Below are 26,095 nucleotides of genomic sequence, written 5' to 3' on the forward strand. Positions count from 1 at the left end.
TATACCCCATATGACCCACATTAACAAGCAGTCATGCTTTTATGAAGGGTGACATTCTGACCAAGTTTGAACATTATTTGACCAATCCATACCAAGATATCTTCACTGGACTTCTCCTTAACCACAAGGACAATTTAAACCAATCTTCGCAGGAATGTTTCTTAGGGTAGTCCTCTTCTAGATTACTTTGATAAAAGTTGTTCCATGCCGAGCTCTGGTTGCCATGGCAACCAAAAGAAAAAACTGCTTGCCTGATTTCAGCATATTTTCACAGAAATGCTCCTTAGGTGATCCTGTATCAAATTCCTTCACCCCATGTTGATTTGTAAAAAAACATGACCGCCAGTGGGCAGGGTTACTTTTCCTTACATGTCTTTATTGAAAATTTCTCCTCCTAATCTGCTTTTCTGATTTTAATATAATCTCACAGATATGTTCCTTAGGTGGGCCTCTCATCAAATTTCTACACCCCATGTTGATTCGTAAAAATACATGGCTGCCATAGCCCATAATGAAAATTTGAATATCCTCCCTTCAGAAACTATTTGCCTGATTTTAAAATAAATTCATAGTAGAGTTGCTAAGATGACCTTCTGTCAAGTTCCTTAATGCCATGTTGATTCATAAAAAAACATGGTTTGCCAGGGGCGGGGCTAGTTACCACTATATGTCTATATGGACAATTTAAAAAATCATCTTTTCTGAAACCATTGACCCATTTCAAAATTATTTCACAGAAATGTTGCTAAGGCAACCATATATCAAATTCCTTCACCCCTTTGTGATTCATAAAAAACATGGCCCCAAACTAAGTTATTGTTTTTATGTGGGCCAGCATTTGGGCAGGCAGCATCCAGTATGTTGTCGGATCAGTAACCTTAGAACCCTTTGCCAAATCAGGTGAGCGATATAGTGCCATCTTGGCCCTCTTCAAGTCTTATTCTAATTCTCAAAAATTTACCTGTATCGTAAAATCAAAATACAGAAAATAGAAGGCATACATATATGATTTAATTTCTTCATTAGACTTGGAGCTACCAAGCTGCCCTCCTGAGGAAGAGCTGCAAGAAGATGAAGACGGGCCAGACCTGATTGACAAGCTAACGTCCGCAGCCCAGGACATTCCAGGGGAGAGCAGCCAGACCAGTCACAGTGTAGTTACTTCCCCTCCTCAATCTCTCAGCGTTGTGTCCAGCTTGACCGACTCCGACCCTCCTAGTCCGATGGATCCGAGACCTAAAGACATTTCAGCAGAAAGCATGGACTCAGGAAGTGTGGCTTCCAGTCTGCCTAGCCATGTTGAAGGTATCATTCAGAGCAACTTTATAATTTGAAATATAATAGTATTCTCTATATTCTTTAAAAATGGCTGCTTCATGATTGCAACTGTTTGTGGATAGTACTTGTAGGTAATAAAAGGAACCTTTTATAAGTTGTGGCCTCTTACAGATTGTGTCTTAGCATAAATTTATATTTTAGACCCTCAAAGTATTCAACCATTCACACACCCGCGAAAGGAGCCCCACCTTTGTTTTATTACCGGAGTTTGATAAGATGATTAGTTTCATCGAACACTTCAACAAAATATTGTTTTGACGATGCTCCGTCAGACTGCCGTAACAAACCTGTTTCAAAAATAATGTTTTGACAGTGCTTTGTCAGACTGCTGTTTTGTGAAAAGGTTTGTCAAAGTTTTTTAAGAAACTAAACTCTCAAACTCTGGTAAAAGACCGAAGGCAGAGCTCTGTAAGCGGCGTAGACTGCACTATGTTTCATTTAATTTTGATCATTAAAATACAGTAAAAAAATGCATTTGCAAACTCTACTTTTTTGTTTTTGTTCCTCGTATTATAAGCTTATTAATGAAAAACTTGTTGCTAATCATATGATTCATGGAAAGATACCTCAACCACTGTTAACTTATAAGACAATAATTTTTAAAGCATCATACATTCATACAAAGTGTTGAAATGTAACTCTCTTATGTATTGTATGCCAACCACATCTCATATCGCAGGTTCCACTTCACTGGGAGAGAGCCCAACTGGCATATTCACATGGAGGAAGGAGGTGATTCGCGCCCGTTCGGGTAGCAAGGAGGAGTTTAAGAACATACCAAGGCTTAACCAGGTTTGTTGTTACCATTCTTTGTACTACCAGAAATAAATTTTGACTGCTTTACTTTTAATCAGGTTTTCATAAAGTGGATCCTGTTTATAAGAATGATGTACATCATTGTTTTGGCCAGGACATGACGGTGGGTTGGAATTGTCAAACTCACTTATGGTACTGAATAATTTAGTTCCAGTTGACATATTGTGACCAAACTTGGTATGAAGGTAGAGTTTATGGAGACTTTATAGCTTGGAAAAGCACAATGAGAGAAATTGCAGTGTACAAGAACCATACCTCTATTTCGGCTTAATACATAGTAATTGCCCTTTGTTACACTTTTCTTTTCAGCAGCATTTCTTTTAAATTACTCAATGGATTTTAATAAAACAACACATATTGGTTAAGAATGACCAGTGGAAATGTTGTGTACAATAACCGCGGAGTTATGGCCTCTTCTCAAAGAAATAGTTTGCCTATTTTGTTTGTCCAGGCGGCATTCGGGGGGTATTCGGCACTCCTGTGACAGCTCTAGTTAAAAGATGGAAACACCCTTTAAAATTTGCTTTTTATTTTACAGACACAGTTTATTCAGATGTGGAAGACCTTCTATGACATGTTTGGGGGAGATTCAAAAGAGCAGGATCTCTATCATGCCATAGCAACAGTTGGAACTCTTCTTTTGGAGATCGGGGAGGTGGGAAAGAAGTTCTATCTCCATAAAGAAGACCCCTCTTCATCAGGCACAGACAGTTTAAAGTCTGGAAGCCTTCCAGAAGAAGAAAATGGGTCAGTTTTGAAAAGGGAACAATCCATTGCTCAAGAATTAAGTGATGCGGCAACTGAAGATGATTCAGATAATGAAAAAGAAGAAACTGAAGACAAGGCAAATGAAGTAGTTGAGAAAATGGCAGAAATGAGTGTGGAAAATGATACACCTAAGAAAGATGATATTGAGAAAACTGATGAAGAGGGTAAAGATAGTGATGATACAGGGATACAAACTCCAGTCTCAGAGGTTAAAAGAGGGGAAAGAACTATATCCTCATCCTCGACGAAACTGGACCATGAGTGGTCGATATCCTTCGAACAATTTTTGGCTTCCATGTTAACTGAACCTGCGCTTGTAAAATTCTTTGAGACTCGCACAGATTTAAGTGATGCAATAGACAAGACAAGACATCGGAGACTGTTGATGAGACAGGCCAGTGCACCTTTCGAGCAAGTCAAACAGTGATTGTATTAGCGCTTGGAAAGTGTTGTTTTTTACAATTTACATATAATACTTTTTTATCATCTGGAAATCATTGTGGTACATTGTATTTGTTAATGTTTGCATTTGCCCAGACACTTATGGGACAATATGGGTTATTATAAGTTTAAGTGCCCCTATATGCATTTCTTGATACATAGATTATTGTGTTTTGGGTTATGAGGTTTACTTTGTTATTCACAATTGTCTTATCCACATTCATGTAATTATTTAAGGGCGAGTGATATGAATAGTGAATGCAAATGATAGGTTTCAGTTGAGTAATATTGTTTTATTAATGGTTTCTATGATAATCCCCCCCCCCTTGAATTTTATAATACGTATGTTATTTTGTTTTGAGCTCATGTTTTAAAAAAAAAATGTTTGTGTCATTCAGAGGGTGCAGCATTGTTCAAATACTTTAACCTTGGCCGCATAACTCTAGCTTTAATTGTTATTGAGTATTGCTTTATGGACTAAGGCTCTGTTGTCTTCATTCTATATAGGATTTCACTCATTTAGTTTTTGGTATTTCAGGGGTTAGTTGTTGTTTTTTCAGGCTATCTAGATAGGTTTCAATACTAAGGGTTGACACTTAACATAAAACCAATTTGGTATGGCCATGGCATGTTCTCTGTTTTTGCTTGACATTAGGTGGAACATATTATGAGTTACTCACTCTCAATGGATCAATTTGACTTTCTCTGCATTCAAATTTTTGAGAAATGTTCATTCTATGATCACCAAACTTGGTAACATTAAGATTATTGGCTTTATCTCTCAGATGAGTTCACTGATAGCCCCTGATTTTATAGTTACTTAAATGCTTTAAATTGTAAAAATATCCACTAATTCAGCTCTGTCTGCTTTCTAACTTTAATAAGAAAGCTTACCTGATCTTTAGCAAACTTGGTTGCAATGTGTATGGGCATTATAACTTGGTTATGTTTCATAAGCATAAGTTTCAATCTATTCGCCTGGATTTGTTAGTAATTGACATGACACTGAACCTCCTTGATATAAATATTCATAACTGTGCAGCCAATGGAGAGATTAAGTAGTCACATGATAACATGACACTGAACCACCCTGAAATAAGTATTCATTACTGTGAAGCTAAATGAGAGATTAACTAGTCACATGATAACATGACACTGAACCACCCTGAAATAAGTATTCATTACTGTTTAACCAATGGAATGGTTTTAAACTACTAGTCACATGATAACACTGGACCAAGAAAATGGACTTGGTTTCTATAAATTCTTTTGTTAAACAAAGTAGATAATTATCTTGTGCCGTCGTAATTAGATTCATGGTCATATCAATTGCTGTGTTTTTTGACAGGCTTTTTTTTGTTCACCACATTGAGCCAGTTTCTTTTTATTATATTTTTGCATTAAAAAGTGATTTGTTATGAATGAAGTGAGACAGGGGGAGAAGAAGGGGGAGAGTGTATAAAAAATATATAATATTTTTACCTTAAAAGATTGCCAAATAGGTCATTTTGTGTCCAATTTCAGTTGAAATAAACAGTGAACATACCAAATGTAATAACTTAATGTAAACTAGTCATTTATTTTACATATTCTTATAATTAATCAACAAGCAATGTCTTTCAATTAATACCCAAATCAATATCACAAAAATACTCAAATCAAACCTCAATCATTTTACCACATAAAAGAATAGAATGATACCAATTCTTGTATGTTTTTTATTATTTGTAAAAGCACATTTCCTCAAAAGATGTGTTGATACATGTAAATCACTTTCATCAATATTTCAAAGAAAACTTATTCCAGAGCAAAAAATATACTTGAGTAATTGTTAAAAACATGGAGATGTACTCAATTACATTATATGCTGAAAAACAATTTTTCCTTGGAATCTTGACCAAAGTTTTCAATCAACACAGTTTATGTGAGAATGCGCTTTTAAAAACTGTAAAAACATAAACCTGGTACGCTGATGCGGTGTGGTAAAATGAGTTGAGACTGAGATTTAGATTTGACTTATTGAAGTATTTTTTGTGATATTGGGGCCAGGCATAAAGAAAATGACATTTCAGTTAATGGAGCTTTTCGAGAAGTGACTTATATGTGATTCTTGAAGGGTTACCTTCAGGATATAAAAAAATTATCATCATTTTTAAATCTGTAAATTTAATTTTTTGGATGAGGGTTTTTATGGTGTTTTGTGGTTATTATTAATTATGTGTTTCTTATACGTTTCACTGTGTGTAATGTCCCGGGGTCCAATATGCAATAATTTAAATTGTATACATGTACATTAATTTTGAAAATGTTAATTGGGAATCTGCATGTACATTTACTTACATTTTCCTTGAAATATTATATCTTTAATTGTACTGGTACTTAGTAATTTTGATTAAAATGTCAATACATGCTGATACTTATGTCCATAAATTAAAACTGCATGTACCGTATATATGTTAAACATGTGGGTACAAATTTTGTCTAAATGAAAATCACAATATAAAGCTAAACTATGTTTTCTCCTTTTAGAATATCAGGCAGTTGTAAAGTTAATTTGTTTGCTTTTTTCAAATTATACAGGCTTGACAACATTTTGCTATGCTTAGTCTATATGTAAGTCAATTGCTTTTCCTGAATTGGTAACTAAAGGTAGCTTCTCTAAAATATATTGTATACTAACGAAATGCTATACATTTTCCTTATAAATACATGCATGACATGGGCGTTTTGCGTTAGCAAAATGCTTTTTGATTGTACCTTTTAAGAGCCCTTCTTACTTAAGCAGACTATATTTTCAAAAGCTTTCTTCAAATTAAACAATGTAAAAAGAGAATGAAAGTTTTAGCCACGCCTCCAATAGAAATAGAATAAATTAACCAATAGTAAAAGAAAATGAAAGTTTAAACCACACCTCCAGAAAGTCCAAATTGTCTTAACATGCATATTTATGCCCCCTTTTGAAAAAAGTGGGGTATATTGTTTTGCACATGTCGGTCGGTCGGTCTGTCTGTCTGTCGGTCGGTCGGTCGGAATACCAAATGGTTTCCGATCAATAACTTGAGAACGCTTTGACCGAGGGACCTCATACTTGGTATGTGTATTGGTCATCACCAGCAGATGAACCCTATTGATTTTGAGGTCAGTGGGTCAAAGGTCAAGGTCAGTGTGACCTTTACATGAAAAACGGTTTCCGATCAATAACTTGAGAACGCTTTGACCCAGGAACCTCATACTTGGTAGGTGTATTGGTCATGACCAGCAGATGAACCCTATTGATTTTGAGGTCAGTGGGTCAAAGGTCAAGGTCAGTGTGACCTTAACATGAAAAACGGTTTCCGATCAATAACTTGAGAACGCTTTGACCCAGGGACCTCATACTAGGTAGGCTTATTGGTCATGACCAGCAGATGAACCCTATTGATTTTGAGGTCAGTGGGTCAAAGGTCAAGGTCAGTGTGACCTTTACATGAAAAACGGTTTCCGATCAATAACTTGAGAACGCTTTGACCCAGGAACCTCATACTTGGTAGGTGTATTGGTCATGACCAGCAGATGAACCCTATTGATTTTGAGGTCAAAGGTCAAGGTCAGTGTGACCTTAACATGAAAAACGGTTTCCGATCAATAACTTGAGAACGCTTTGACCCAGGGACCTCATACTAGGTAGGCTTATTGGTCATGACCAGCAGATGAACCCTATTGATTTTGAGGTCAGTGGGTCAAAGGTCAAGGTCAGTGTGACTGTAAGCTGAAAAAAGGTTTTCTGATTGTCCATATTTTATTTTCTTATATAGTAGACAGTAGAAATTTATATGTCACTAAATGCATGAGTTGAAGTATCAGTTTTCAGTGAACATCTAGTTTAATTATGCCCCCCTTCGAAGCAGAGGGGTTATATAATTGCTTTGCACATGTCGGTCGGTCTGTTGGAAGACCAAAGCTTGTCCGAGTGATAACTCAACAATTCCCGGACCTATGGTCATCAAACTTGACATGAAGATTAGGTATGACCAGTAGATGACCTGCCTCATATGCATCCAATGACAAATCAGCTGTCATTTCAGTCCATGCATATTTCATTCAATTGTCCAAATATTTCTGGCAACTTGGCGCTCAGGGGGCATAATGTTTGACAAACATCTCTTGTTTCTATTCATTTACCTGAATATAAATAGTAATACTTGTGAGGCAGCAAAATTCTAGCCACAGGGAACCAGGTAGTGCTCTCTGCTAACATACTCATGATAACATCCATAGGTATTTGTTAGCTAACAGTTCAAGCAACCATCCCTGCATATAGGCACAAGCTGTGCAAGGAATTTTGTGCGACATCTTCGTTTTTGTTGTTGTTTTTTGACATACTTTAATATTATAATATCTCCTTGTTCGGGCATTGTCACTTGTTTGGTGCAATTTTATCACGTGTTCATTCACAGTTTTCTTATGAATCTTCTTCATAGATTATTTTCCTTCTTTGTTTTCCTGCCTTAAGAAAATAAGTCCATGAAATTGGATCATACATGTAGCTAAAGTTTCATCATTTTTCGATACCTTAATGTGTCTATTAAAAATGTTTATTGCTGTTGAACTTCATTTCATTTTAAAAGAAAGGAGGAGTGTAGCGAATATGCACATTAATTTGTTGACTTGGTAGATACATGTTCTTTTCAAAATTAACTGTGATATTGTAGGTTCAGTGCATGTGTTTGTAGAAGGCTAATTTTTCACATATGGTAGTATTGCCCATTATTATATTTCAAAGTTATTAAAGGGAATAATGTATACTAGCACAATTTGTTGATGTCGTAATGATATTAATCAACTTTGGGCTGACTGTGCAGAACTTCGGTAAAGTTAATGTGATTAACGACATCGTTGTTAACTTTTAAACTTTAGCTATTTGATGATGTGCTTATATATTTAAATAAAACAAAAACAGCTGAAAGGTTGTCTCAAATCTTATTTGGAATGCTGCAGATCACAAGTGTATTCTCATTCAATAAGCCTCCAGAGCAGTGAAGTTTTTAAAGTAAACAACGATGGAGTAACAATCTGCCCATAATATAATAATGTACAAGTCATTTATATGGTATTATATTAGAATAAACATTAACCTTGATCATAACTCTGACTTTTATATTCACACAGTTATGTCCCTTGTTCAAATGAAACAAAAAGTCATGATAATATGTATACAATAAATTTTCAAAACTTTTTTTAGTTTATTTCTTGATTTATACATTTAGTCACATCACAAAATGTACATGTGTAGAAGTCCACTATTCATCAAAGTTAACAATTTCTTACAATTCTCTCCATTTGGCATTATGTCCGAACAATCCTTTAGTTCAAATGATGTCCTACCAACCCTCAAGCTCAAACAATGTCCTAACAATCCCCAAGCTCAAATGATATCCTAACAATCCTCAAGTTCAAACAATGTCCTAACAATCCCCAAGCTCAAATGATGTCCTACCAACCCTCAAGCTCAAATGATGTCCTACCAACCCTCAAGCTCAAATGATATCCTAACAATCCCCAAGCTCAAATGATATCCTAACAATCCCCAAGCTCAAATGATGTCCTAACAACCCTCAAGCTCAAATGATATCCTACCAACCCTCAAACTCAAATGATTTCCTACCAACCCTCAAGCTCAAATGATGTCCTACCAACCCTCAAGCTCAAATGATGTCCTACCAACCCTCAAGCTCAAACAATGTCCTAACAATCCCCAAGTTCAAATGATATCCTAACAATCCCCAAGTTAAAATGATGTCCTAACAATCCTCAAGCTCAAATGATATCCTACCAACCCTCAAACTCAAATGATGTCCTACCAACCCTCAAGCTCAAATGATATCCTACCAACCCTCAAGCTCAAATGATGTCCTACCAACCCTCAAGCTCAAATGATATCCTACCAACCCTCAAGCTCAAATGATGTCCTACCAACCCTCAAGCTCAAATGATGTCCTAACAACCCTCAAGCTCAAATGATATCCTACCAACCCTCAAACTCAAATGATGTCCTACCAACCCTCAAGCTCAAATGATATCCTACCAACCCTCAAGCTCAAATGATGTCCTACCAACCCTCAAGCTCAAACAATGTCCTACCAACCCTCAAGCTCAAATGATATCCTACCAACCCTCAAGCTCAAATGATGTCCTACCAACCCTCAAGCTCAAACAATGTCCTAACAATCCCCAAGTTCAAATGATATCCTAACAATCCCCAAGTTAAAATGATGTCCTAACAATCCTCAAGTTCAAATCATGTCCTAACAATCATCTAGTTCAAATCATGTCCTATTAATCATCTAGTTCAAATCATGTCCTTACAATCATTTATTTCAAATGATGTCCTAACAATCATTTATTTCAAATGATGTCCTAACAATCCTCTCCATTTCACATAATGTACAATAAGTTGTGTTCAAGCTTGTAAATTCCATGGAGTTCAATTTGAATCATCATACCAAGACAATTAAAATTAGATGCAAGACTCATTTTTTGTGGAAAATCGTTAACATCTAAATGTCCATCGATCCTTCCACTATTCAGCTGACTTTGTACTTCCTGTACTTGGGCATTTTTACTGGCATGAGATAGGGGTTATCTATTGAATCAGGATCTACGCTGGTACCATCAGGGTCCGCCCGACCCCGGGGGATTGGGGCGGTGTAGGTGGGGATGTCCGATGCCTCTAGGGTGTCCAGATCTTGGTCCTTAGGGAGCAGGGCTGCCAGATACGGCTGTGGGTGGGGCTGTACGGCAATCACTATAACAGAACAAAGCAATGCTATTGATACAGGTAATTGTTTCATTGTGACTGGATTTCTGCTTCAGCTATAGGCTCACAAAAATAATGCACTACATGTGCTTTGTCTGTATATTTCCCAGAAAAAAGTATAAAAAAAAAGAATTGTCACAGCCTTGCTATCATTGGTTGAAGCAAAGTTGGACAAATGAAATATATAAAACATAGGTAGAAAGGTCAATAACTCTTTCATAAATAATTGTAGTAACAACCCTTGACGTTGGACAAACTGAGAAAAATACCTGAGCATCATTCTGCTTGAAATTCTAGTTTAAGTTTGGAACAGTGACAAATAGATTGAGCATAAACATTCAGTATCTAGCATGCAGATTAATTACAATGCTATTCACGCATACAGCATGCTAGTTATCGAACTTACTTCTTGACAACATGTTAAAGAATAGTTACTGCACCCACAACCTTAGTTATTAAAATTGTTTACCAGCACTGCAGTGCAAGTGTACAATTACATCACCACGGAAGTGGGTTATGAAACCCATTTTGTCAGGAACATCGTTCAATAACTAGCATGGAGTATAAGTAAATAGCATTGTTATTTATCTGCATGCAAGATACTGAATGTTTAAGCTCCACCTACTTGTTACCATTCCAATATTAAAGTTGATATATAGACGAAAACAAAGGAAACACTTCCAAACATTGTACAATATACATTATAGATATTATTGAGGCGAAATGTTGAAGTACATGTACATACATGGAAACAATGAGTTATCATCCTTGAAGATGCTCTGAGTCTGCCCTGTCTTTGCAACAAATCTGGTAAGAGCCCTTTCAGTATCACGCTTGTACGAGGCAGCCTTTTCGCGGATCAGTTGGTACTCTGATACAGGCTGCTTACGGGTCTGAAAAGGTAGAACTGAAGTTAATAATTTCTGCAGAAATTGCTACGTGTCGAGCATCTGCAATATAGCCTATTAAAAGATAATGATATGCTTAGATTTCCAATAACCAGAGTTTTAGACTCACAGCACCTATTGGTATTCAGAGGGACTATAATTCATATACATTTAAATTATAACCTTATTTGAACAAATTTTAAGATGCTTCACTATTAAATCAAGTTCTCAATATTTTACAGACTCAACTTGTACACCAATCAATCAAGGTGAATGTTTGTTTATAAGTACTTGCCATCAATAGGATTTTTATGTATTTTGGGTCAATGTAAAAATGTTTAATATTACATCAATAAGAACAGTAACAAAAACAAACTGTTCAACCAATGAATTATTAATATCAAGGATGGATTTATGAAAATACAAGGCTATTTTGGGTAGGTGGTGGATGATTAATGACATGCCAGCAGATTTACAATGTGGTTGGATTTTAACGTGATCGCGAGTTTTGGACCACCCCTATCATGTTATAAAAGATCTGTAGTGTGTTCAAAGAGGCCTGTTAAGATTTAAGCCATACGTCTGTGCGTATGTACGTGTGTGGGTCCGGAAACTGTGGCAGGTGGTCTGGGATGTAGCCTGGATGGTCCTGCTTGTCACCCGCAGCCAACACTCTCTGTACAGCTGGGGGCTGCATCTGGCCAGCTGAAGAGTAGGTTATCAACATCTATCATAGTAGAATATAAAGGCACGAATACTGTGGGCGGAATTAGACATTTTATTGAACAAGCCAAAATTCTTGCTTGGCATCAATACTTTAAACAAGCCCTGATTTGTAAAATACAGAACTAAAGAAAGCCCGTAAAATGTTTAACCAGTGCTCTGCTTGTGGGCTTGTGCTAATTTCGACCATGGTGAATACTTAGCAAAACTAAAAATTATTAGCAAAATGCTGCTGTGCATGTTTTACATCAGTACATATATGGACAAAAAAATTAATAAATTTTAGTTTGGTTCAAACCCATGGTATAAATGCACCTTAACTTTAACAGTTATACTACATACATTGATTTTATGCATCCCCAGTGTTGTTTAAAAAGTAGTACCAAATACATGTAAAGGTTTGGGTAACTTAATAAGAATTTATTTTTTCATTTTATTTTTTTAAAAACATGCAGGCCAATTTTGATATACAAATCATGCAAATCAACTTATACTTACGTGGCACTAATACAGACTTGTTCAATCTATTGGCGTACGCAGGAATGGACTCAATGTTAATCCCTGCAAAAAAAATTTAAGGTTTATCATTGAAAAACAAGAGCACCACAACCAAATGTTCACCTGCCTTTCTTACAAGATTCTGTTAAATTAATAATAAAAAAAATACTGTGATATATGACTCTGTTTGAAAGGTTTCATGTGAATATTTAATATAATTATAAGTTTAATAGTTTCCAAGTAATGGATAATCCCAATGATCATGATAACAAAATCAATATATTGACTGTTAGTAGTTACATGTTTTATGAAAGAATTTTTTTTTTACAACAGGCTTACATCCTTTTCAAAAACAGGTAGGGTAGATTTTCTTATTAGGATTTTGTAAGAACATTATTGACATTTTTTTTTACCAACTGACTATAAAATCACAAGGGGCAGCACCTCTTTCGTAGGTAGAGTCGGGTTAACAAAATCAAATGTATTCTTTTAGGCCTATTATAAATGATAGTAAGTTTGTTATTCAATTCATCGGAGGTTTCACAAAACGATATAAAGATATTATCACTTTCTTAGAACTTTTCTTCCATCTTTTTCTACATAATCCAGTCTCACCCTGATCGACAAGTGACATCAAGACATCAGTGACCATAACTTCAGTTCTTCCACATAGCTCTGTATATGCCTTTGAACTCTTTCCCACTTCTGTCAGAACTGAAAAAAAATGTTTAAGCAATAACACCCAATAATACTAAACGCCTTAACCACTAGGCCACCAGGACCTTTACAAAAGTGATGGAAATTGTGGTCTTCAAAGACAATATGTGAGCAAATATCAACATTTGCGAAAGGGTTCCAGCTTTTGGCATCTTAAATGATACACTCCTAATGATTTGCCACACTTTATTTTGTCATACAAAAAAGTGTATTTTACAAGTCAGGGTTCGAATTTAACTTTGAGGAGCACTCGCAGAATTTCGTGAGTGCTTTTTGGAGCAACTTGCAAAATGAAAAATCAACTTGCAATTTTATTATTTGCTTTATTCCCTTATAATATTGTCTAATTAAAGTAGAAATTTACACTTAAGACATATTATGAATATTAAAAAGTATCAATCTTGAGTAACTCGGCTACTAGAACTTGTTGATGGCTTATTCTTTTTGGGGGGTACTGAAAGACTCATCAGATGCTGGCCGCTCTTTGATAACAAAGGTGTCCAATAATTTGACATTGTTCACTTTGTATATTTACCCTCGCCATCGGGTAATACCCATTTGGCAAGCAAGCTACAGATTTAAAGTCTATAAGTATTAAAAACAATAACATTATAAATTTCAAATGAATAAAAGTAACAGTAAATGTAGCGTGGATGCTTTGGACCATGAAATATATCGATCAACGAAATCTATTCACTTTGACAGTTGGGTGGAAATATATTCAAAGGTTGATGGGGTTTTCATATAGTGAGCGAAAGCGCTAAATTTAGCCAATGATTGAGCTAGGTGATTACATCATTTGTATTCATTTTGTATTATGCACGCCTTGGAGCATCCCGGAAAGATTCGAGATAAATCTTGGCCTTTTCCATATTTGTTCTTTTTTTGAAAACTTACTAGAGCGTCACTCCGTACTGTCTTCTTTATACTGATAGTATAAACATGCCACTTATAGGCTGTTTACACTCGACTATGTAGCGGAATTAAGTTCATGTTTATTCCACTCTCCTTTTAACATTTTGTGGTCTAGAAAAAGCAACTCACAGAATTTTGCGAGCTTGAATAAAAGTCACTCGCAATTTGCAAATGTCGCTCGCATTTTGCGAGTATGCGAGTCTAAATTCGAACCCTGCAAGTATATAAGGCATAAGCTAGACTCTTTAAGTCCCAGGCATTGTCATTACGATGGCCATGTCGATGTAACTTCTGTATATGGATAGCTAAGCTGCTTATAAACATTTACCACTTTGAAGCATCTCAGTGAGTGTTTCTATTGCTGATTCCTCTGCCATTCCATATCCAACTTCTGTGCAAAGAGCTCCAACAGCTACTTTGAGAGCTTTTCGTCTTGATTTCGACAAGGCATCCATGGTGTCTTCTCGAAATACACTAAGGAAAGGGTAAGATGGTTTCAATTATTGATTTTCCTCTTAATACTGACAAATATTGCCAAAAAATCAGAACCTAAAATTTAATTTTATGGAGGCTGCCATATTGAATGGTACAGTATAAAGTTTTACTTTTTGTCGGCATTATCGTCCGATCAATTGTTACCGTCATATCCTAAGTCATCATCATTATAATCATTTTTAATATCAGAAATTAACAAGTTGCATGAAATATCATCATCATTATTTATATTTCATTATTTATTATGTTTCTGACCTAAAAATATTTAGTTGAATGTAACCGAGTTGGTATACGCGCACCTGTCAGATGACATAGCAACCAGTAAACGTTGGAAAAGAAGATATATATTTTTACATAAAAAATGGATCAAACAAAACGCCCGCTTTTGATTCCTCCAGAATTTGCAACATATGCAGAACAACATGGAGTGTTCGATATGTATAAGGTTCATAATTTACTTTTTATCTTGATTTTATTTATCCTATGATGTTCGCAATATAAATTCGCGACCTAAAACAGTGTAGACTTCATAATGGTAATTATTTTATTTTCAGAACCTAATTTTGGAAAGGGTTGTGCATATATTTCTTATAAATTTTGATAAAAAAAATGTGTTCATTAGCTTTATATTGACTAATAACATGAAGTACAAATTAATCATATAATTTAGACTTTTATATATATCGATATATGAAGCTTGTAGCCCAAATTCTGGTTGTAGTGTATTCAACTCCATATTTTCATTTTAAACGACTAAATAAAATTCCTCTCTTTAGAAAGACTGAAATAGCATGTAAGCAATACTTGCATAGTTGTGTTAATTTCATTCTGTGGGACTATGATCAGATTCTAGTCATTCTAAAATGCTGTCCAGGCTTTTTTTTAATGGTCCAGGCAACCGTCATTAAAAAAAGGCTTGGACGGCATTTTAGAATTACTAGATCAGATTCAGACTCCCTGCTAGCCTCCATGTGTCTGTTCAAAAGTCACTCGGACATTTACTCTGTCTTATTGAAACCAGTGATTGAAGGGATTCACAATATATTCCATGCTTTTTGATAGCAATCAGTACATTGCATGTTTTATTTCGTAGAGAATGCTGGAACAGGTCATTGTCAACAAACCTGAAAATCCAATACAGTTCCTGATTGATATGCTGAAAAGAGATAACAATGATGGTAATATTAAAGGCAGTTTTATCATTCAATATTGCATGAAACAGATTACAGGTAAAACAATTCTTTAAAAGATTAGGAAATTTGAATAGTAGCTGAATACATGCCGTATTCCCAAATGGGGGGAAAAATTGCTGGATTTTGACACGTATCCCAGTCTCATGCCAAGGGATAAAATCATCCACTGGAATTTAAAAAAAAGTTGTTGGCAGTTAAAAAGAAATGCTAGTTTAAATAAAATATTTTAAAAGTAGAACATATGAAATAATGCCTTTGCTTTGTGACGATCTATGATAATGATAAATCCTCATAGTTGAGTGCCAGATCCCCTGGGTTTCTGTGCAAAATCCCTTGGAAAGCCTTCCAGGAATACAGCATGAACATGTAAAACATGTGAACAAGTTATGATGATCCTCATAGTTGAGTGCCAAATCTCCTGGGTTTCTGAGCAAAATCCCTTGGAAAGCCTCCCAGGAATACAGCATGAATATGTATACAATTGATAAATATTTATGTAATAATAAATATCAATGCTGACAATACATATTTTTGGCTTTTATATTATACTCACATACCTAGGAGATTTTTTCTTCTTTTTAGTACCTCAGATTGTTATTTTGGGACCTCCTGCAACTGGAAAGAGAACTATTGCCAAGATGGTGTCCAGCAAACTCCGAACTGCCCATCTTACACCAGACAACCTTGTAACTGAGGCAGAAACAGATTTGAAGGTTCAGGCACAACAGTTCATCAAGAAAAACCAGGTAAGAACAATTTAATTAAAAAGTACCTGTCAAACCTTGAAGGTTCATATAGTTTACTAATAGTATGTTTGTATCTTAAGCACAGTGCTTTAAATGAAGAAATTTCAATGAAAATGGCCAATAGTGAGACTACATAAGTAATAATGATATCTTGCAAATAAATGCTGACAAGTTTGTATAACAATGGATAAAATTAAGAATGGCAAGTACAGCTAGCCTTAAATTGGTTGTGTTTAGACCAAACTGTCCTTATTTTTAAGTCCCAACCTAAAAATTATTAAATATATGTTTTAATATATCATTACTGGAAATATGAACCATGTGGCACAATTATTTGGACAAGGTGATAACGTTTACTTGAATTGTGTTTCTTTCTTGGCAGCATTAATGTCAGAATATTTATGTACATGTAGGTTAACAATACAACAATATACATACATGTATACTAATAAAATTATTAAAACTTATTTTCCAAAATTAAATGTTTCCCTACCTACCTATCCTGTTGTTTTTCTGCATGTTAAAACGAACAACAAAATTATTTTTTCGTGCCGTTGATGAACTGTTTTAGATTTTATTTACATATATGTAATTTTCAAATATATAATTCTTTTACAGACAATTCCTACCGAATTATGGATGACAATCATTGGGGAGCGTATGAAGCTGTTTGATTGTGTAAAGAAGGGCTGGGTGATGGAAGGATTTCCACAGACGCGCGAACAATGCCTAGCTCTCCAGTCTGCGGGCATATATCCTAAACACTGCGGTAAATATTGATTGTTATAGGGGACAACATTTTCTTGTATCATTAATTTGATGATATATATTAACATATTTCAACAAATTGATTCTGCAAAAAGACAATGATATACATGACTTTACTTAAAATTCTTTGACAGTTTGATATTTTCATATGATATTTACAAGTGTATCCAATTACTGGATGTTAAAGTGCTTGAATTCCATCCCATTCTTGACCTTAAAAATATTCATTTCAGCCAGTTTTGTGCTAATATTTCTCTTTTGGTTGTAAATGATTTAATCAAATTAGAACAAAAAATGCCAAGAAACATGCATTTTTTGTCTGCAATATGCTTTCACTACAATCCAGTTATTACTACTAATGTCATTGTCTACACTAGTCAGCAATATACTTTCACTTTTATTTAAGAATAAGATTATTTACATATAATCAAAGTTCTATTTTTCTGGCAAAATTCCACTTTGGAAAGGTCCAGCCTGATTTCCCTATAGCTGACAGAAGGCTGTGTGCTTAATTGTCTTTATTTCAATGTATTAAAGTTTAACCATTTTCAAGGAATTTCCCAGAAACATAAACCCCGCGTCCCTTACAGTTTATTTGCAGGGGACCTTCATTTCCAAGTTGCTGTGCATCCCCAAAAAATAAAATATCCTTTAGTCCAGTATAAACAATATATTAGGACCATATACATTTACCAGAAATCCAATTTTGAGGAGCGATTTGGGACCACCGCCTCAGTTGCAAAATCAACATTGTTACAATGCCATGAATATCCGCAGTATCTTTACTCATAAGATGAATATCTTCTCCTTTCAGTGATCCTGGAGGCGCCTGACACTGTTCTGATTGAACGAGCCCAGGGCAAGAGGGTGGACCCTGTAAATGGAGGTTATTTATAAGAATTGATATCTTAATTCAAAAATTAAATGAAGACTTATTGACGTAATTTAATTGATATGATTTTGTTGTATTTTTTTTTTCATTTGTCATTTCAATAAAGAAAACTGGTCAACATCCGGCATCCATTGGCAGTGCTTTAAATCCTTATATTATAAATATTATTGGCTGCTGCCTTTTGGTATATGGTTATCTGGTGCTTAGCTGCTTATATGCGAGTATGCTGCTGAATCCACATGATTCTGACAAACAAAAAAAATCCAAAAAAATCAGCCAAAGTTGCAGTATGCATACTTGACTACATGATCCTAAAAAACTCCATTTTCCAGTACTAAATAAAGCACCTCAGAATGCACCATTGTTTTCAAAAACTTCGGAGAGGGCATGCCCATGGACCCCACTAGCACAATTATGAATCCACATGAATAGAAGGCTAGCTACACTCCTGGTTATCATATTTCTATTTTTGATAAAGAAAGTAAATTCAAATGATAAGACAGACAGAGGTTAAAGTTGATTTAATTATTTATTATCCATTTTTCCTTCAATGGATACTAATTGAATGAATTAAAAACAATACATTTTTCTCCAGATATTTACCACACAACATTTGACTGGCCATCCAACCCTGACATTCAGGGTCGTTTGAAGGAGGTCGAGGGCTACACAGAGGAAGACATGATTAACAAGCTGATTGTCTACCATCGCCATTTTGACGGCATTGCAGACTGCTACAAGAAATGCTCGAAAACCATCAACGCTGACCAGCCTAAGGCTGACGTGTTCTCACAAGGTTTGTATTAGAAGAAAACACTCTTTTGGCATCTCGACAGTCCGATTACTATTTTCTGAAACTATGATACTTATGATGTCAATTTACCAGTTAAACAGTATCACAAAGTCTGTTCGTATATTCAGTGATTTTTTTCTACTTTTGTTCCATTTTTTTAACTGACTGCCCATAATTGTTTTGGCCTGTATAGATATCTAAAAAAAATTTTTTTTCAAGATTTCAAAAGCAATGTTATTTAGAGTTGGTATTGTAAAGTTATTTCATTATAAATTATGCAGTTAGTTTCTCAATTAAGTTAGACTTTTCAATTTCAATTTCTGTGGTTTTTTTTTAATTATTTGGCAATACTTTGATTTCATTCATCTAACCAGATGATATATGTGAACACAGTACTATCACGTCAAATTTTAGTGAAATAAAGTTTCTATTGTCAATTGAATACAAATATCTTTTACCTCTTCCTTATTGTTTGCTCTTTGATGTAGACTGTAGTTCCTGTACATTCAGCCTTCAATACACTTTTGGACAAAGCTATTAAACTGCTTTTTAATTTGTTCATGTTTGTAGGGCTATATTGCAACTGATCCCATATTTCAGTGTACACATTCTTGAGCGGCCAGTCTCGGTCCAACGCCCCCCACACCCCCAGGATAGTTCTTCTGGGTGCTACAGGGTCGGGCAAAGGTGTGCAGGCTTCACTGCTGGCTAACAAGTACAATATTGTCAATGGTAAGGATTTATTCTACCAGTAGTTGTTTTATGTCCAAATGAAATTCAGTATTTAAGGGGATACATAAATGTTCAACAGTTTACCAGTATATTTGTGAAACCTCAGTTTCAAGAGTTAATACTCTTGGATAGAATGTTTCTGTAAGGTAAAATGTCTGACACGATTGCAGTTTAAATCCATTCTGTTTTTCCAAGAAAAGTTGGCAATGTGTTTTTCATAGTCTTTAAAGTGGCATTCTCACAGGTTTATCGTTCTGACAAGTTTGTTAGTTTTTGTCTGAATGAGCCAATTTTTGCTTAAATATTTGGAAACCAATGGTATAAGACTGCTGACAAAAGATCAGATCACAGTTTATCATATTTTCATTTGTAAATTGATGATTTATGGCTAAAGTGTTACTAACGCCTTGTGAAAAATGCAATTTTCGGCATTTCACCAAACAAATGAGATCTGTTCTGTTGTGAGTTATCTTATAGAACTGAATTGAAGGCATTGGCACCAAAATCAGCTGATTCTGAGACAAAAAATAAAAAATGATTAAGCTGATAATCTGTGAGAGTGCATCTATAATGTGTTGCCAATTTTCTCTCATGCTGACATCACAGTTTGAAATATATCAGTTTTAAAGTGACACTCTTATTCAAAATCAATATATACACATGTATAACAAACATCAATTTTGAGTGATAAACCTTTAACTACTTACTAAATAATGCATTTATGGAAAATATTAATAACTGATAACAGGATTGTAACCCTTTGTATTTAATAGCAGAAAGGACAAAAATATTAAATGATTGGTGAATGCTAAAAGATTTACTGCGGTGTACTTTATATATAGTCTCATCAGGTAGACATACCGTATTTTATGCGTATTTCTTTCAAATTCCACTTGGTAACCTTCATAATTTAGGACCATTGTTTTTGACATTTATTCATCTTTTTGGAATATTAAAACAATATTATTAATTGTGGTAAATCTTATTTGGGAATAAGAGCGCATCTTTAAATCAGGGGATGAATGCTAGACTGTAGTGAGTCCTACTATAAATCCTGGGACCATATTTATTAACATTACCAGGGCCGATATTGACTAACGTCTTGAGTCTTGTTTAAAACTCAGGCTCAAAAAACTGAGACAACTTATTTTGACAAAAGGTGTACACCTGATTGTTGAACAGGTTATTTATCAAAATAACACCAATTTTTACCATCTTTGCTCCTATACTAGCATTTGTACATCAAAATTAAAAAAAATGCTTTTCTGAGTGGTGTCTTGCAACTAAGACTCAAGAAATTAGTGAATTCAGGCCCAAGTAGTTTCTACATACTTGTGGGCACCCCTCAGTACATAATATTATTTTGTCGAACAAAATTCCCTGATTACATTTTCATTAATCTCTTGCTGTTCTCAGACTTATCTTCATGTTATGGTTTGTTACAGTGTCATGTGGCCACCTGATGAAACAAGCCATCGTAGATGAGACCAAGCAAGGCCAGGCTGCCAAAGCCTACATTGACAAGGGCATGATGGGTAAGAATAAAACGATTTAAAAAGATTGAGGTGTTCTAGTTGTATGTTCTAGTAGTATTATAAATGTCCATCTCCTGGGGGTTTTAGTTGAAGCCTAACCAGGGGCCTCTTTGTAAAGAAAAACAATACATGTTCTGTAACCCAGAAAAAGGACTGTCTAAACCTTATCAGCTTTTGTCAAAATCATTCATTTTGAGATTATACCTTAGATGATTTCTAGTAGGAGTTAGGTTGCCTCTGACAGAAGCGTTTTCTGTGTTATTGAGATTCAGTTTTAACAAGGTTTTTTCCCTTGAAAATGTATTTGTTATTCAGCAGTTTATATACTTGTATTATCTACATGAGCTCACAAAGATCTTCTTATCTTAAAATACCTCTGAGCAGCCAATTGTCAGCATGCAATTGAAAATGTAATGCAATATTTTTTGTTGAGTTTGAATATAGTTAGCCAAAATGTTTATTGTCCACCTCTAGCCCAAGGGTAAGGGGGCTCAAGCCCACTAGAGCTACTTTACTCTTCTCAAAATGGATACCAGGGACCATATTGCAAAAGCTTCTTAAAGCTGCACTCCCACAGATTGACAGTTTTGACTTTTTTCTATCATTTTTTTTTGTCTCAGAAACAGCTGTTTCTTGCATCAAAGCCTTTAAGATAATAAAACATTTCCAAATTTTACACTCAAATTTAAATATGTAAACATTTTATTAAGATGCTTCTGTAATATGGATCCAGTACTGGTTTCTAAACCAGGAAATTGACACAAAAAATATTTACATTTTCACAACTAAGCCAGAATCAAAGGGTTTATATTTAATACTCCAGTACCAGACAACATAGTGATGACAATCCTATGTAACCGCCTTTCCCAGCTAGACTGTGTCACACGGGGCTGGGTTTTACACGGCTACCCTCGCTCCAGGGAGCAGGCAGAAACATTAACCAAGGATGGATTTGTGCCCAACAGGTATTGTTTATTTATGCTTATTTTCTAAAAAAAAGGTTCATAGTTTGTTTGTTTTTTTAGCTCAAGGTATCTGATGTTCTATTGCGCTTGTCATTGCATTGAGCCATTGGAATTCACCTTACGGTTTTAGCTAGAGGGTTATGGGAGGGTGCTGCCCCCTGTCCTTTTTGGAAGCACCCTTCTGCCCACATGGACACCAGAATGTGCAACCTCCTGCATTCAAAGAATTAATTACTGAAAAAAATCAAAAATTTCCTTTGTTATGATTAAAGCTGCACTCTAACAGATTGAACGTTTTGACAACTTTTAATTTTTAGCTCGACTATTCGAAGAATAGGTGGGCTATACTACTCGCCCCAGCATCGGCATCGGCGTCGGGTTAAACTTTTAGGGCAAGTTGGGATTTTCACTTATAAGTCCAATACCCTACATTCAATTGACTTAATACTTCACGCAGTTGTTCAGGGCCATCACATGATGAGGTTAGATAACTCCAACTTATTCTTTACACAGATTATGGCCCCTGATTGACTAGGAACTTAGGTTAAAGTTTTAGGGCAAGTTGGAATATTTATTAATAACTTCTATATCCTTTGTTCAATTGACTTAATACTTCACACAGTTGTTCAGGACCATCACACAATGAGGTTACATAACTCCATATTATCCTAAATACAAGTTATGGCCCCTGATTGACTTAGGTTAAAGTTTTAGGGCAGGTTAAAGTTTTAGGGCAAGTTGGGATTTTCACTTAAAACTCCAATACCATTCATTCAATTGACTTAATACTTCACACAGATGTTCAGAGCCATCACATAATTAGGTTAGATAACTCCATATTATCTTTTATACAAATTATGGCCCCTGATTGACTATGGAACTTAGGTTAAAGTTTTAGGGCAGCTTGGGATATTGTTTAATAACTTCTATACCCTTCATTCAATTGACTTAATACTTCACACAATTGTTCAGGACCATCACCCAATGAGGTTACATAACTCCATAATCTTAATACAAGTTATGGCCCCTGATTGACTTAGGTTAAAGTTTTAGGCAAGTAAAAGAGCAAGTTGGGATTTTAATAAAAAAACTTCTATACCGTTCATTAAATGCACCGAATAAAATTCAAAATTATTTACGACCATCTTAAAACAAGAAACATAACTCCGTTTTATGCCTAAATACAAATTATGGCCCTTGAATTTTTTTATTCTTTTTTTAATTTCCTTTGAAAGGCATATTTGTATATTCTTAACCACATTGTCATAATGGGTAATCAAGTTATTTGAATGACTTGCGTCATTGTTTGGGCGGGCTGGTGGGAGGGCAGAACCAAAGTCACCTTATATATCGAATAATGTTAGTTAGGTTTGACATAAAGAAGCCAAACTTGGTAATATTACATCGTTATTGTATATTAAGTCAAAGCGGCGTAGTCGAGCGCGCTGTCTTACGACGGCTCTTGTTTGTCTTGGAACAAGCCAATTTTTGCAAAAATGCATGGAAACCAGTTATATAAGACTGTTAACAAAAAGTTAGATCAATATTTATATAATTTAAGTTAAAAAAATGAAGTTTTATGCATATTTCTTAAACCATTAATAACGGTTTAAGCTATAAAACATTAATTTTTGAACGGAAATATGAAATCTGCGATCTGATCTTTTGTCAGCAATCTTTTATCATCGGTTCGCAGATATTTACGCAAAAATTTGCTCTTGCCAAGCCAAAAAATAAAAAGTTGTAAAAATGGTATATCTGTGAGAGTGCAGCTTTAAAATTTGAAATATGATTTCATACAAACTTTACACATTTAGTAACTGAAACCTAATAAAACTTCAATTTCTAACATTTTTTATGAAATTCATAATGCTTTAATTATTCACTGTCGAATACAATGTGCCCTGTCTCTTTTCTGAAGCACCCTGTTATAGCATTATATGTTGATGCCCAGTGACCATATATAATTTGTTATCATTTGAAAGGGAATTAGTTATAAAGTTAGTGTAGTTTGGATTTTTGTGTTTATTTCAACTGAAATGGAACGTGAAATGGTCGGTTTTGCAATCCCCAAAGATCAAAAAGTTGTATTCCACTGTGTTTGATTTTACATACTTTTTATATTATAAACAAACTTTGATTCTTTGAATTGATTGGCGAAATTTTGACTCTTTGAATTGATTGGCTAGATCGTGTTCAAATTTAGTTGAACTTAAGAACATACTGGGAATTACTCATCTTTATCTATAATGTACAGTTGTTCATTTATGTTATATACTATTGATCAACTAGCAAAGACCTTTCGATTGGTACCACAATTATAATTGATGGCTTGATGACATGCTTATTTGTACATGACTATACCTATATGTGCGGAAAAATTACTGGAATTATTTAACATTGAAATGATGCCAATTTTAACCAATTAGTTATAAGGTGGATTTTTATTCATTTGTTGAATTCTTCATAACAGGAAATAAAAAAAAAATGATACGGTTTTGAAATGAAAAATATCCAGGGGCATGTTTCAATAAGATATCTCAGTCGTAAACCAGGACACCTGTAAAAAGTTATTGGCAAAATCTATATGATAAATGTTCTGTACGATAGTTTTAATTGAAGTATAGCCAAAAAGGGATTTTGCCTGGAAATTTACTTGAAATGCAGTTAAAGCCCCAAACAAGGTTATGCCAGGAAATTTATGATCTTAAGCCTTAATGATCGTCATTAAAACAAGGCACAGGGTTTTGGTGAAAAAACAATTTGGATTGACAACCCTGTAACCTATGGCAGAACTTACTTTATACCAATAACTGACCATCTTACATCTGTTTTCAGGGTATTCTTCCTGGATGTACCAAACGACAGTGTTATGGAGCGACTAACTCTTCGCCAATCTGACCCAATCACCGGTGAACGCTACCATATGATGTATAACCCTCCCCAGACGCAGGAAGTCAAGGAACGTTTATGTCAGCAACCCAGCGACACTGAAGACGCAGTTCGCCAGAGGCTTGCTCAGTATCACACCTACGTTGAGGAGATTGCAGACTTTTATCTGGATGCCCAGCATGTGAATGCCGATCAAGACCCACACACGGTGTTTGAATGCATTGAAAGCATGGTTGTTAACCCACTGCCTAAGCACTTCCCATAGACACTTTGTTATTGACTATTAGTGAAAGTATACAAGAGCTTTAGGTTTATAAATGGCTGTACATGTATGTTACCATAAACTGCGGTTTTTCAGCATTTAGCAAGCAGTAAGTAAGAACTTGGAACGAATCTTGGCTTGTATCTTGGATTGTTTGAATGTATCTAAATCTAAGTAATCAGGAATAAGTGAAAAATATCTTCAGTCTACAGTACCTAGGTCTGACTAGATTAGACTTTGACATGTGACTTTTAGTGCATACATAGTTTTCATTACAATCCAGTTTAAATTGTAAAAAGAAAAGTTGTATATTTGACCAAACAATGTACATTATGTTTACATCTTTGAAGTTAATATTTGTTGCATATATGAAAATATTTTACGAAAATCTCTGTTGTCTGTGATATATCTTTTTAATTAAATATTCATCAAAAATAGTTGTTTGTTCTGCTACATAACTCTCATTTAAACTTACAAAGACTTGAATTCAATATGCTTCTTGCCATAGCGGTATATAAGGATGGGGGTATGTATTATCTCCTGTGATAGCTTTAGTTAATTCATTTGACAGCAAAAGTTTTATTGTAATTTTTTAATTGTAATATGTATAAGCTGTTTTCCAGGATACAGCTCTGCTGTCTAGCTTGGCTGGATGTTTAATAAGACTGCGTGTTAAGTGTTATAGCATTGTATATACACAAAAGTTGTGTTGTGTGTCTTCGTTGTCGCAGAGTCACATTCATATCCTTGTCTAGCTTAAGCATTTGTCATCCACCATGAACCAACCTTGTTAACAATATTTATTGGCATACTGTATAGACTCCAATATTTGCCCCCAACTTGAAGCTGTATAGATGCTAATGGTTGTCCCTAGTTTAAGCTGTATAGAGTCTAATGTTTGTCTAAAGTTGAGGCTGTAAAGA

General features: G+C 34.9%; 3 protein-coding genes across 4 annotated transcripts in view; 2 read left to right on the plus strand and 1 right to left on the minus strand.

The window, feature by feature from the left end:
- The window catches only part of LOC128231160 (TBC1 domain family member 9-like), a 45,644-nt gene extending 37,162 nt beyond the window's left edge, over positions 1-8,482 (plus strand). For both annotated transcript variants that reach the window (XM_052943629.1, XM_052943630.1), the window contains 3 exons: positions 1,027-1,305; positions 2,018-2,130; positions 2,693-8,482. In XM_052943629.1, the coding sequence (XP_052799589.1) occupies positions 1,027-1,305; positions 2,018-2,130; positions 2,693-3,349 (1,049 nt within the window). In that variant the 3' untranslated portion in view covers positions 3,350-8,482. The remainder of the gene's footprint in view (positions 1-1,026; positions 1,306-2,017; positions 2,131-2,692) is intronic.
- Positions 8,483-8,572: 90 nt separating this feature from the next.
- LOC128231166 (transcription initiation factor TFIID subunit 8-like) lies at positions 8,573-14,478 on the minus strand. The gene is made up of 6 exons (XM_052943642.1): positions 14,228-14,478; positions 12,883-12,981; positions 12,268-12,330; positions 11,627-11,751; positions 10,905-11,052; positions 8,573-10,147 (listed from the first exon to the last, which is right to left on the minus strand). Exons 1-6 carry the CDS (start codon positions 14,352-14,354, stop codon positions 9,927-9,929), a joined length of 783 nt encoding a protein of 260 aa, XP_052799602.1. The 5' UTR covers positions 14,355-14,478; the 3' UTR covers positions 8,573-9,926.
- A 223-nt stretch (positions 14,479-14,701) lies between these two features.
- Positions 14,702-25,601, plus strand: LOC128231918 (adenylate kinase 8-like). Its single transcript, XM_052945168.1, has 10 exons — positions 14,702-14,839; positions 15,488-15,572; positions 16,170-16,333; positions 16,952-17,102; positions 17,916-17,987; positions 18,589-18,789; positions 19,387-19,518; positions 20,964-21,053; positions 21,877-22,018; positions 24,857-25,601. The coding sequence occupies exons 1-10, from the start codon at positions 14,756-14,758 to the stop codon at positions 25,173-25,175; spliced, it is 1,440 nt and encodes a 479-aa protein (XP_052801128.1). The 5' UTR covers positions 14,702-14,755; the 3' UTR covers positions 25,176-25,601.
- Positions 25,602-26,095: the final 494 nt, after the last annotated feature.

This window comes from Mya arenaria, chromosome 4 (assembly GCF_026914265.1).
Source record: "Mya arenaria isolate MELC-2E11 chromosome 4, ASM2691426v1".
In the NCBI taxonomy this organism is placed as follows: domain Eukaryota; kingdom Metazoa; phylum Mollusca; class Bivalvia; order Myida; family Myidae; genus Mya; species Mya arenaria.